At 40.3% G+C, this 14,432-nt stretch overlaps 1 protein-coding gene across 1 annotated transcript in view; it reads left to right on the top strand.

Moving 5' to 3' along the window:
- SYT10 (synaptotagmin 10) overlaps window positions 1-14,432 on the top strand; it is a 63,208-nt gene that overhangs the window by 40,679 nt on the left and 8,097 nt on the right. The window contains exons 4-5 of the mRNA XM_002916584.3: window positions 7,254-7,374; window positions 10,238-10,409. Of these exons, the coding sequence (XP_002916630.1) occupies window positions 7,254-7,374; window positions 10,238-10,409 (293 nt within the window). The remainder of the gene's footprint in view (window positions 1-7,253; window positions 7,375-10,237; window positions 10,410-14,432) is intronic.

The following is a 14,432-nucleotide window of genomic DNA, read 5'->3' as shown; positions in this document are numbered from 1 at the left end:
CTTAAATGCAACCCTTCCAGGTAATTGTTATTAACCATGAAAATGGATCTCATCCTGACTGCAATAAAAATCAGGGTTGCGGGGCGCCTGGGTGGTGCAGTCGTTAAGCGTCTGCCTTCGGCTCAGGGCGTGATCCTGGCATTTCGGGATCAAGCCCCACATCAGGCTCTTCCGCTATGAGCCTGCTTCTTCCTCTCCCACTCCCCCTGCTTGTGTTCCCTCTCTCTCTGGCTGTCTCTGTCAAATAAATAAATAAATATTTTTTTAAAAAAATTTTAAAAAATCAGGGTTGAGGGGCGCCTGGGTGACTTAGTCGTTAAGCATCTGCCTTTGGCTCAGGGCGTGATCCTGGCGTTCTGGGATCGAGCCCCACATCAGGCTCCTCCGCTGGGAGCCTGCTTCCTCTCCCACTCCCCCTGCTTGTGTTCCCTCTCTCTCGCTGGCTGTCTCTCTGTCCATCAAATAAATAAATAAAATCTTTAAAAAAAAATCAGGGCTGATCTAAGTATTCCTGGGGAGGGGTCATTTATTTTTTTTAATTTAAGAGAGAGAGAGAAAGACAGCATGAGCAGGGTGGAGGGTCAGAGGGAGAGGGAGAAGCAGACTTCCCACTGAGCAGGGGGCCTGATGTGGGCTCAATCCCAGGATCTCAAGATCATGACCTGAGCAGAAGGCAGATGCTTAACTGACTGAGTCACCCAGGTGCTCAAGGAGGGGTCATTTAGAATAAGGCCAGTGTGTTGCCATTTTAAATTATCCTATGTCATTGCCAGAGCCAGTGGTCTCTGTTTACCTTTTGGTCACGGTTGGACCCTTCACTATGCTTCTCTCTCAAACCTCTTTATATGCTGTTCCCTCTGTTTTTAATTCTCTTTACCTTTAGTCATTCTTCAAAGTTCAGATTAAAAGTCACTCACGTCTGAAGTCCTAGATTTCATAGAAAGAATTAGGTATGTTCATTATCCAGTATGGTCTTTCCCCATGTATTCCCAACCAGATCAACCTTGTATCCATCAACCTTGACCTTGTTCTTGAACTTGAACTTGAGTTATTAGCACCAGTTGGTCCTTTGTGGTCTTTCGAATAAGGCTCTGTTGGGTCTATAGCAAACAAGGGCTAAAAAGGCCTATGCATACATTCCTGAACATGCTTGAACTGTATATACTATTTAGTACTCATTTTACCAGTGTTTAAAATCACAAAATTTTAGAGCTGGGAAATAAATTAGTTCATCTTTTTGAACACCCTCATGTTATACCAAAGAAACTGAGGTCAAGTGAGGTTAAGTGGATTGCCCAAGGTTAAACTCCATGATTTTCTCAGGTGGATGGATGATGTGGGTCAGAGAGAAATAAATACTTTATAGCAGTCTGAATGCAGTAGACCCGCTCAGGGACTGCACTGCACTGTAGCTTCAGTTTGCGAGCAGGCGAATGAAAGGCTAGTAATTTAATGAAGATGCTCATTGGATCTAGTAACACATCGTCTAACAGTGTGAGGAAAACCATCCGTTTTCTTACCAACCAGGAAATGTGGAAGGCAGGCAGCATTTAGGGTGCTAAGTGAATGTGATAACTGCTATCACCATGACAACCAATTGTTTAAAGTTTTTTTTTCAATGTCTTAATGATTCTTACTTTCTACTATATCTCTGAATTCAAACTTTTCTTCAGCCAACACTTCCACACACCTGTTTATTTTAATGGCCCCTCTCCCTCCCCCTTTTTAAGATTTATTTATTTATTTGAGAGAGAGAAGGAATTGGGGTTGGGCAGAGGTAGAGAGAGGCTTAAGCAGACTCCGTGCTGAGGACAGAGCCCAATGCGGGGCTCCATCTAAGGACACTGAGATCACGATCTGAGCTGAAACCAAGAGTCTGACGCCAACCAACTGCGTCCCCTAGGTGCCCCACCCTTCTCCTTTTTTCATCCGAATCTAGCCTACTCAAAACAAAATAGTGTTTTCCAAATATTATTTTCATTACCAACAAGTATGTGGGAGATGTAGGATTTTAACTCTGGCTTTTCTGATCTGGGAACTCTGGCTTTTTTGATCTGATCTATGCCCTTTTTATCCTGCCAAGCTCCCACTCTTTCATATTACCAACACCTTCGGATCCCTATTACCCATAGGAGTCACAGAATAAACTACAGAGTCTTAAACCTCCTCCAGCATGTCACCAGACTCCTTATTTCTCAACATAAACTGCCCATTCTTATTTGTAAGTTTTAATCCTCATACTCACATACATTATTCCTCTTCTTCTCTGCTAATCCCATTGAGTTTCTTTAGGCTCTCAAACCTTAATGTGCTGTTTAACTTTCCTCCAGGGGTGCTTCCCTTGGTTAGAACATGCTGTAGTTATCAAGGCTTGAATCTGCTTCCTCTCCATCTCTGTACTCAGTTGCTATAGTTTGATCTTACTATTAGCGCAGTGCTGAAAATAGGATGTGCAATGCAACTACCTGTATATCAACTTATCTTTCCAATGACTTTTATTTTTACCTTGGAGAGAGGGTACATGGGAAAATCTTTATAACTGTGACTAGGTTTATGAGGTTAACTATTGCTGGTTATTAGAAAATGATCTTTATCTACCCAGCTCTATGTCTGTGGAACCAGGATGAAGAAATAAAATGTACAGTCCCTGCCCTGGCCTCCGTGTTAGCCTTTTTCACAAGCCCTTGTTCCAAGTGTGCAGTCAGAAGACTGTCACTGTGAATGTTCCACCAAATACATTAGTGTGTATGAGAATGGTCTTCGCACTTGAAAGAAATTTTATGGAGCACTATATGCTAGACTTAAAGCAGGGTTTCAAATGATTATTTGCCCAAAGGTAAAAATGGTGTTTCAAAGGTTAAAATGGGAAGTTCATGTAGATGTAGAATTGAAGTAAATGAGGTTGTCCATAAATCAACTTTTCAGAAACTCAAAGCCTTTCTCATTTTAAGAAACTAAAACCCAAAATTACCAGTTCAAACACTTTAAAGATTTGGGATAAAAAGAATTCCAAAAAATAGTGTATACCTCTCTACTTTCTTAAACAGAACATATAGAATATATTTTCTAAGCTTAATGACTCCAAAGCCACCATTCTGAATATTAATTACTGTTAAAACCTATAATAAAATGCTGTTTTTAAGTTAGTGAGGCACTTTTAGTGTCAGTTCCCCTTGATACAAAATGATTCCAGATTGTTATCCTTTTTCAAACGTTTGCTTCTTTCTTGTATGAGTAGTGTCTCTCCAGCTATCATTTATCGCTGTCTTCAGCAGACAGACTACTGTTAGTTCCCCATCTCCACATTCCACGTGTGAGTTTTGACCTGCTGTAGGCAGATAGACCAAGTAAATATTCTTATTAGAATTTTCTCTAAAATAACAGTAAATGGGTAAATGAGTGAGTAAATAGTAAATGAATAAGAAATGAGGTAGTCTCCTTATTTCAGAGAATTTCACTATATAACTTTGTTACATTTATGCTATATGTACACAGACCTTTCAACTTATTTTCTGGTTCTTTGCTGTGCAGGAGGGGGTTCAGACTGTTGGGACTGAGTGTGGCCTTATAAGATGCAGTGATCTAAAGGGGCTGAGAAGAGGTGGCAATTAAAACTCAACCTGCTCCCTGGAGCTGGGCCATCAACACAGGGCCAGACTCAGTAGGGTTACCAAGAATTAGTGCACACTAGCTCACAGGACTATAGCCAAAATCTGGAGTTCTGTTACATTTGTTACAGGACCTTTTTAAAGGTTATACAGCCATTTACCTTCATTAAGTTCATTTCTCATAATTATCTCTTAGATTGCTTCTAGATTTAAAAAGTTACAGAATATTGGTATTTACCCTAGAGAGTATTCTGCCCTTTTCAGTGTGTATGTAATCTCAGTTCTTTCACATTCATACTTCCTGAAGGAAAAATCTAGTCTAATGAAGAATCTAACTTTTGTGCAGTTATTATGCACACATACTGTACCTTAATCTTTACCATCCAGTTCATTCCAGTTTCATTAAAACTCCTGACCTAATGAAGTTTAAATATTCAAGGAGGTGTCTTACTACAACAGTAGGCAAAAAGCCAGCTAGCCTGTCATACAGAGCTGCCTGGGAATGTTTTTTACTAATGCTCTTTCAATTTATTTAGGCTAGTACTTTGGTCAGCTCCTCAGTTTAACCTCTTTATGTTTACCAATACCTGTTCATAACAGATAGTCAAAATCATGTTGCAACTGGATAGAAAGGACCTTTGAGAGATGGGAACCAAATATGGTGAACTTTCTTTGTTCCAACAAGTAACCATGTGGTATATCTAGAGAAGTAGAAAAATTACTTCCACAGATTGTGTCATGTGTAAAAGAAAAACCATATCAATCACACACATAAAAATGTTTTATTTATTAATCTCTTTAGATATCTCTGTCTGTGTACTTTTGTCTGTTTGTATGTGGTACATTCCCTCTCAGACTCTAAGCGTTTCATCTCTGAGATCACGTACCCTATTTCCTCCCTAGCTTCTCCATTGCTATCCCTACCATATTTCTAGGTGGAACTTAATACCTGCTCTCTACATTCATAAAGGGGTCCCTTAATTTTTTCACCAGCTGGGTGACAAAATATGCCTACTTTTACTGATAGTTCCTGGAGGAGAAATACCCAGTGAGAGAAAGGGAAGGGTGGTGGCTGCCAGATAGAAAACTGCGGAGAAACTACATTGACTCAGCCTAAAGAAACACTAGAAGAAGAGACAGAGAAACAGAAAGAGAATCATCAGATAAAATAGGATCCAGACTTATTTTTTTAGCCTTTTAAAACCTTTTGTCCTTCTCAGCTGAGATTCTCAAGGACACAATCAGGCCACATCTATCTTGATATGTATGGTACGTACCCGCACACCTAGAGAATAACACGCAGGAACTGCTTGGTGGCGGAAAGAATGAATCCTTAGTAGGAGGCTGTACTCTTTCTGTTTCTTCTCTGGCCTCTCCCATTGGATCTTGCTCACTACTTTGGATTTGCAGCAATCCAACAGCCCAGAAGAGACCCAGTTGGATATAGCTTTGTTTTAAAACTAAAGTTCTTTAAAAATAGTAACTGCTTTCCTTAATTAATTTTTTTTTCATTTATCTAGTACTTACTGAGCACCTGATTCTGTGTAAGGTACTGCTCCATGTGACGGCAATACAGCCATGAATAAAACAGCATCCTTTACCATATGCCAGACACTGTGTCGAATGCCCTGAACTTTATTTACATTATTTCCTTTAATGATTAAAACCATGGTTGAGTATTTTCTTCAATTTGAAAATGAAGTTCCAGAGGTTCAAGCTTAATTAAATTTCCTAGGATCTCCCAGCTAGGAAGTAGAAAATGGAAGTCAAGCACACGTTTAACTGACTCTACAGTTTATGCTCTTAATTAGCGGGATTTACTACTTCTAGACCACGAATAAAGAAATAGGAATTACATAAATCAGAACCTAAGCTGTAAGAATAAGTCCAACAAATGCTAATAGTTGTATGAAGAATTTTTAGGAACCTAGTTCTACGGCCCTGGGTGCATAGCAACTTATTTCCTGCCAGATTGAATCTCCCACATATTGTCTTACCAGGAATGATTTGATTAAATCCTATAAACAGCTCTTTGAGAAGCATCCTAAATATACATTGTTTGCACTCATTTTGTTTGTCCACCATCTACATAGCTATGAAGAGGAAATCTATATCAGGGTACTGTGGATAGTTCAAACTCATATTTGATACAGAGCGGGTCAGTTTTTATCCATCTGAACTAATAATCTTTTCATTCCTTCAAAGAGATGCACTGAGAACTAGCTATGTACCAGGCACTTCGGTAGGATGTAGCAGTAAAAAGATAAGAACTCTGCTGTCCTAGACCTCACATATGGGAATTGGGGAAACAAAAAACGAATTTAAAAGATAAGTTCTGATGATTATAAGTGCTATGAAAAAAAAATGTGAAGGATCTGTTGAGTAGGTGACCATAGGATAGGAAGGGTAAGGTCTCACGGAGGAGATGCTATTTGAGAGGAGTCCTGCATAGTGAGAAGGAGTCATCCATGGAAAAATATATTAGAAAAAAAGAAAATGCACCAGGCAAAAGCAGGAACAAACTGCATTTGCTTGAATAACAGAAAGAAAAAAAAAGGGCTTTTGATCTGTATCAGAGTAAGTTGAGAAGAAAGGCAAGAAATAAAATTAGAAAGACAGCTAGGGTCCTGATCACACCAGGCCTTACATGTGTGACCTTGTGATGTACTGTCCAAAGCAAAGACACATTTAAGAATTGAAGGGGATGTTCTTACTAATTACACCAGTACAATAGATATAAACCCAGGATTTCTCAGATATACCAAGATTTATAGTTACCCTGCTAATATGCCAGGAGTTTGAATTTTATTCCCATATAATTGTGAGCCCTTAGATTGGTTTAAGAGGGAGAGTGAAATAACTTGATTTGCATTTCATAAGTGATCACTTTGACTGCTTCTGAAATAGATCAATTTTAGAGACTCATAATCCTGAGAAGAAGTGATATTGCCTTGAATGGTATTCATAGAGCTGAAAAGGAAGTCACTAATTTGGGATCTATTTTGTAGACAGCGTAGACAACACATGGATTAAATGTGTAGGGGCGAGGGCAAGAGTAGAATAAAAGCGACTGCTGGGTTCTGGCTCCAGTCTCTGGGTGAATGAAGACATCCTTTGCTGGGTCTTGGAAAGACTGACAGAAGAATCGGTTTCAGAAGATGAATGGGGGGGTGCCTGGGTTGCGCAGTCGTTAAGCGTGCCTTCGGCTCAGGGCGTGATCCCGGCGTTCTAGGATCGAGCCCCACATCAGGCTCCTCCACTAGGAGCCTGCTTCTTCCTCTCCCACTCCCCCTGCTTGTGTTCCCTCTCTCGCTGGCTGTCTCTCTCTGTCAAATAAATAAATAAAATCTTAAAAAAAAAAAAAAGATGAATGGGAATGAGTGGAATCAGCAATCTGGTTTTGACTATATTAAGTTTGAGATTCCTGTTAAAAACACAAGTGGAGATGTCAAATGAGCAACTGGAATATACTCTCTTTTCTTACTCTGTTTAGAACTTTCTTGCATTATCTGTGTCCTTAATAAAACAATTTAGAATGACATTCAAATATTCTATTGAAGTGATTTTTCACTTAGCCTCTTCAATTATATCTTGTTTTCACTGTCTGGTGTTTGAAATTGCTAACATTACCAATTGCCTTTCTAGGAAAGTATAGATCTGGGTGAAATCATGTTCTCCCTTTGTTATTTGCCAACTGCTGGACGTATGACATTGACGGTCATCAAGTGCAGAAATCTGAAGGCTATGGATATCACTGGCTCATCAGGTATGTACACATTTGGCTAGTACGTCCAGAGTATGTTCCAAATAAAATATTTCATGTATCCAAAATTATGTATGGCTATTGAATTATTGAGTTCATTTGTCTGTAGTGGGTATTATAAAAGTGGAAAAAGAGATTACCAAACAAAGTATACCAAATCACCTCTTGTATTTACATTATCATTACAAATATTTTTTAAAAATTTATCAGATAGATTTGACTATGAACTTGGGTTTTTATTTCTTTCTCTAATGATTTGGTTCTCAAAAATTCATAATTTGCCAGTCACTGCCCTACTTTTAACTAGTCAGTTGCTTATGCAGATTCTTGACTTCAAGCTTGCATTACCCAACAAGTATGAAAACACGTGTAGACTGAATTTATCTCCTTCACCTGATCTGCAGAGAAATAACAAGTTTCCAAGACCATTATTTGCATTTGCATTCTTACCACCTTTCAAAATAAAAATTTGGGCAAGTGTAGGGACTGAAAGAAATAATAAAGTAAAGGAATGCTTCTTGAAGTTTCTTAAAGATGTTCTAGGAGGAAAATCCTCTTTCTGTGCTAATTTTGATGAAAAGATAAAGCCACGTCATGCTCTTTACCCCTTCATTTATATCAGGGTTATGTATTCACTTAATATGTGAACTCTGGCACAGGTCTGTAGAAGAAAAAAATGATCAGGACAGAGGAGGGAGGTCAGTAAGCATTTGTCGAATTAAATAAGAAATGGTAGTGGAGATACAGGAAAGGATGACATGGGGAAAGGAATCTATAACTTTGTGGTTCTTCAGATCAAAGAATAAACTCAATTTGCATTACAAAAAGCATGAGGGAAATCTAAGTTCTAGTGTGGAAAGAGCTCCAAGGTATACTAAGTGAATAAAAAAAAAAAAAGTGAGGTGCAAAAATAAATATGGTTATCGTGCTCCTTTCTATGTAAGAATGCGGAGTGTTACAATATATATTTATGTTGTTAATGTTTGCAAAAAGAAATACCAGAGTGACACAGGAAAACTAAGGGGTGGAGAGAGAGGTATGGGAACAGACGGGAGGGAGCCTTTTCATTATACGTTGTTCTCTATCATCCTCACTTTTGAACTATTTTGTGAATAATTCTTTCATTTTTTAAAATTTGCAATACATCATTGATACATAAAGCTAGAAAGAAAGAAAATTCCACATTTATTTTGGTGAAAAAGTCTTGGGTCAGTAAATGTTGAAGCATTTAAACAGTGTACTCTGCAAATTATTGTTTATCCTACTCTTTCCACCATATATCAAAAGAGATCAAACTTTGAGACAAGCAGACAGCACCAAAGTTGTAATTAAGTGCAAGATTACTTTTTGTTTATATGAAGCTTTTCATCGGAGGAGTGCATGCTCTGAGAACACCACCTCATTAATTCTCACAAGAGGTTTGTGAATCAACTAAGGAACCAGTAAATTATCCTTGTCTCTAGTGGAGAAATGTCGTCAGAAACATGATGGGGGTGGCAGAGGATAAGGCATGTTTTGTTCCCATTGTTAATAAGAGGTCTCGGCCTGGGGCCTCATACACAAAAGAGTATCACAGAAGAGTTTCTTCCTTAGAACATACTTCCTATTATTAAAAAATTGAGAAGTAAATGGGAAACAGCCATTGAACGTTGCCATTTTACTTTGCTTTCCTTTACATACCCTATTTCTAGCCAGAAAATATATTTTTTGCTTTTTGATGGAAATGCTTGTGAAATATACAGATACATCTTTCTAGAGCTTAACAGGCATAAATCCAAGTAAATTTATACTGCCATGATTTCGGCTTATTCTAAGGAAATGAGACTTACTGCTACATTGGTGGAAAGAGGGAGAAAAACGTGGTGGTTCTACTGTTGGAGGACCACCAGAATAAAGGGAGGGAAATAAATGAACGTAGAGCAGACACTGATTGTTTTAACAGCTAGCATTGTCACCCCAATGCCAACACCCCCTCCCAAAGCCATGCCTCCTTCTTGTGAAAAGGTACAAAAGCAAGGCTTTTCTAGAAACTTTCATATAATACTGCATAATTTTCTGTAATACTGTAACAGTTTTTCTACTCAAGGTGAGAGAAGTAAAAATAGAGATCAGTCAACTGGGGCAGTATTTGTTAACATTTATTTGACTTCCTTGGCCCATAAAAATATACCCCCACTAATTTTTTGTCTTTCAAGTTGGCATCATATAGACAATGTCATATAAAGAACCTTCCTTGAGAACATCTTTAAACCAAAAATTCGCTTTTTTACTGTATACAATTAAACACAATGTATTTAATATACTTGTAGTGATCATTTCTTCAGCCTGAGCCCCTTATCAGGCACCAACACCATGACTGTAAAATGAAACTTAGTTTAGTACCTTTGACAACTGAGAAAATTCTATTCATTGTGGTTACACACACACACTAGATACAATGTTACTCTTTCACAAATTTTAGTCTTCTTATCCTAAATCATTTTGAAGGAAATTAACTTTAAGGCAATTATACTTACTCATTAGGATTACATTCCCTAGAAATCACTTTTAACAAAATGTGTCCTCAAATAGTTGTGACTAGAAGACATACTATAGTTCATATTATAGCTCTTGATGGACTAGTAGGTTTTCTCTGTTGTATTAAACTCAGATAAAGTTAATGCTTTTTTGCTTCATTCAAGATAAATTCATACATTTAAAGTAAGAAGTGTAAGCCTATTGCCTCTAAATAAGTTATCCGAATTTAAAACTGATAATACTAAAAGGCTTAGTATACCACTTTCTTATTTAGTAACAGTTAACTACAGTTTTATTTATACTTTGTACTATAATGTTCATTTTAATGAAATTACCTTACCATTCCTAGATCCTTATGTCAAAGTGTCTCTGATGTGTGAGGGTCGAAGATTAAAAAAGAGGAAAACAACTACAAAGAAAAATACTCTAAACCCTGTGTACAATGAGGCCATTATTTTCGATATCCCTCCAGAGAATGTGGACCAGGTCAGCCTCTCCATTGCGGTCATGGATTATGATAGGTACGTACATGTATTTCTCACTCACTGAAGAACAGCCATCTTTAGTCATATGTAGAACATATTAAACATTCCAGGTTATTTACTGCTCCCACAGTTTTAATTTAAAATGGAAGAGGGAAAAAACATTCATTTAAAATTCATTTTTCTCATGTTATAATTTTTTTTTTTTTCCGATAGAAGTCATTCTTAAGTTGAAGGACAGGACACCTGGGGCTGGTGAAAGAGTGGTGCAGAAGTAATATAGAACCCATTACAGAGAGCACTATTGTGACGTCTTTTTACAATAAAAACAGAAACTACAATCAATGGCATTTGTTTTCCTAACTGGGCTGGAATATGAATATCATAATTCTTACCCAAGCTCTATCATTAACTGGCTGTGTGAAAGGGCAAATTATGTAATCTCTTTGGGATTCACTTTTCCCATATGTAAGACATTAGCATAATACAGAACCATTAACAGTGAGTATTAAGAGTGGAAAGTGGGGGCGCCTGGGTGGCAGAGCGGTTGGGCGTCTGCCTTCGGCTCAGGGCGTGATCCCGGCGTTGTGGGATCGAGCCCCACGTCAGGCTCCTCTGCTGTGAGCCTGCTTCTTCCTCTCCCACTCCCCCTGCTTGTGTTCTCTCTCTCGCTGGCTGTCTCTATCTCTGTCTTATAAATAAAAAAAATAAAAAAAAATCTAAAAAGAGTGGAAAGTGAATAATGGCCATAGGGACACAGCCTTGATGCCTTCACATCAATCTTAAAATGTGCTTTGTGGGTAATTCTTTCAGCTCACACACTTTGAGTTAATTCTTTCATAAAATAAACTGCAAACTCCCAAGTGCAGCTCTGACGTTTCTTCCTGCCTCACCCTTGCCTTGTATGAAATGCCACCCTGCTCTGTGTATCTCATCTCACCCAGGCTTCACAGCCCTGCTCAAGTCACCCCTTCTGTGTCTTTCTCAGCTAACCAACCTCTTCTTCCTCTGAACTCTTGTCCCACTACTTATTTGGCCCTTGCTATATATTTCTTTGTATTATTTTATAAACATTTGGAAAGGAATACTATATGTTTAACCTACAAAATTATCAGCATATAGACAGTGTCCTACTATGTTTATTTTGTTCTAATGTATTCAAAAGGTGTGCTCCATTTTATAGTAACCAGAACCCTATAGCCTAGAGAAATTAATATGTTATCCTCTGGCTCAGAGCTAGAAAACGAAGCACTAAAAAGTAAAATGATTTATACCATTTATTTACAATTAGTTTATATCACAGTTTAGAAAAAAAATTGTCACTAGAGAGAGAAAAATCTTGAATTAGTTAAAATTTCAAACTCTAAAAATGTTACAGTGTTTTCATCAGAAACTGTTATTCTGCTTTCCAAAAAGGTATTCCTATCGATTTTTCACAGTGATTGCAGGTAGATACAACAGAGCCTTTGTCATGCAGGCAATTTCAGGGAAATGGATCTTGACAATATATAAAACAGAAAGATTTAAAAAATTATTCCTAAAAATATACTTGTATGGGAAACTCCATATGGAAGAAACATGATACTAAACATTCATATCTACATCAATGACAGAAAGTAATGAAAAGTCCTAACATCATCTCGAAAGTCTCCTTAGGATGTCTGTCAGAAGAACCCTACAGTAATGCCTTTAAACTACATTCCATTCTTGAGCAGCAACTTAGCACGTGCACGCTTGAGTCAACTGTCTTGTTCAGATCCTGCCTCTGCCTCTCACTGTGTAGAGGTGGGTTCCTTAACTTCTGGGTGTTTAGTTTCTTTTTCTGCAAAACGAGATGATGATAATGATACTCATGGTCATGGTGTGAGAATTAAGTGATTCAGTACAATTACATTACTTATAACAGTGTCTGGCACATAACAAGCTCTCAAAAATATTAAGTATCATTGTTGTTTTGATTTGTTGCTATAAAAACAGGACAGGAATAGGAAATAGGAAAGTTGTGCTGTATGCTCTGGTGTTGTGCAGTAATAAATCAAATCCATAGTACTGAAGATTGCCCTGCCTTGTTTAATTGTGGTACAAGCAGTGACATATGACATACGCTGACATATCACGTAGATTCAATTAAATATGGCCATTTATACAAGAAAGTCGGTATTGAGCTCTTGGTAAGAAATCTAAGCATCATTATAAAACATTAAGCCTTGTGGAAAAAACAAGATCTGATTTATAGCACTTAAAGTTAATAGTACTGCTTCTAAAAAGGAAATTCAGGTTGGGAGGTTAAGATGGCGGAGGAGTAGGGGACACCTTTTTCAGCCGGTCCCCTGAGTTGAGCTGGATAGGTACCAGACCAGCAGGAATATCCACGGAATCAGCCTGAGACGCAGGAAGATACATCTGGATCTCTACAAATGAACATCTCCAGCGCTGAGTATCGAGGTACGAAGCGGGGAGCCGTGAAACCGCGCACAGATATCGGAAGCTAAACAGAAGGGGGAGGGAGCCGCCGTGTCAGGGCGCCGGGAAGCGGTAGCCACCTACAAGGGGGAGCGGACAGACCGCGGACCCGCACGCTTGAGACAGCAGGCTGAGAAGGGAGCTCCGGGAGCGCACGCGGGACGGCTGGCGGTTGGCGGGCCACCTGCACGGGGGAGCAGGCGGACTCGCGGACGGCACCCGCGAGACAACAGACTTAGAACGCGAGCTCCAGGAGCGCGCGCGCAGGGCGGCTGGCGGGCCACCTGCACCGGGGAGCGGGCGGACCGCGGACCCGCACTCTGGAAACGGCAGACTGAGTCCGTGAGCCGGGAGCGTGCACCACCAAGCATCTCACGGAGCTCCGGAGCTCCGGTGTGCTCACTGGATCGAGGCTGAGACCGGGAGCTCCGGGAGCGTCCGCGGGGCGGCTGGCGGCTGGAGGGCCACCTGCACGGGGGAGCAGGCGGACTCGCGGTCAGCACCCGTGAGACACCAGACTGAGACGGGGAGCTCCGGGAGCCCGCGCGGGGCGGCTGGCGGCGGGCGGGGTTGGAAACACAAAGGACAGAGACGTGCCGGCCCTGGAAGTGAGGGCTGGGACGCCGGGTGTGGGGCGCACAGCCCGGGATGCTGCAGGGTTGAGCAGCACCAACAGAAACAGAGTTAAAGTGGCCAGAACATCAGTGGAGAACGATCCGCGATCCCTCTGTTCTGAGACAGAGGCTGAATTTCAGCCGCTGCTGCTCTCTCAGAAGAGGCATAGCAAACCGCCAGGGAAAGCCGCCAGAGAACAAAAGCCCGGAAATACCGGCTCACAGGGTGCCCATCCCCATCCCCCCTCGCAAGGGACACAGAGACTCTACCCAAACAGGGTTTTCTGAGTACCTGCAGGCAGGCCCCTCCCCCAGAAGGCAGGCTGAAAAATCAAGAAGCCCACAACCCGGAGCGCCTGAGTGGCGCAGTCACCAAGCACCTGTCTTCGGATTAGGGTGTGATCACAACGCTCCGTAAGGAGTCCTTCATCGGGCTTCTCCACCGGGAACCTGCTTCTTCCTCTCCCACTCCTCTGCTTGGGTTCCCTTTCTTGCTGACTGTCTCTCTCTCTCTCAAATAAATAAATAAACTCTTTAAGGAAGAAGCCCACATCCCTAAGATCTCTATAAAACAAGGGCGCACGGCCTGGGTCCCAGTCAACACTTGGGCTCTGGACAACCCTGCAATCTCTCTTCATCAGAATGACGAGAAGGAGAAGTCCCCCCCAGCAAAGAAAAGATAATGAGTCTGTGGCCTCTGCCACAGAATTGGCCTCGGCCACAGAATTAATACATATGGATGTATCCCAATTATCAGAAATGGAATTCAGAGCAACAATGGTCAAGATGATGAGTAAACTTGAAAAAAGCATCAGAGAAAGCGTTGCTGAGAATATAGAATCCCTAAGGGCAGAAATGAGAGCGAATCTGACAGAAATTAAAAATTCTATGAGCCAAATGCAGTCAAAACTAGAGGCTCTGACGGCCAGGGTCACCGAGGCAGAGGAACGCGTTAGCGAATTGGAGGATGGGTTAGTAGAAGAAA

This window comes from Ailuropoda melanoleuca, chromosome 16, assembly GCF_002007445.2.
Source record: "Ailuropoda melanoleuca isolate Jingjing chromosome 16, ASM200744v2, whole genome shotgun sequence".
Lineage (NCBI taxonomy): Eukaryota > Metazoa > Chordata > Mammalia > Carnivora > Ursidae > Ailuropoda > Ailuropoda melanoleuca.
Note: the sequence above shows the minus strand (reverse complement) of the source record. Positions and strands in the feature narration are given on the sequence as shown.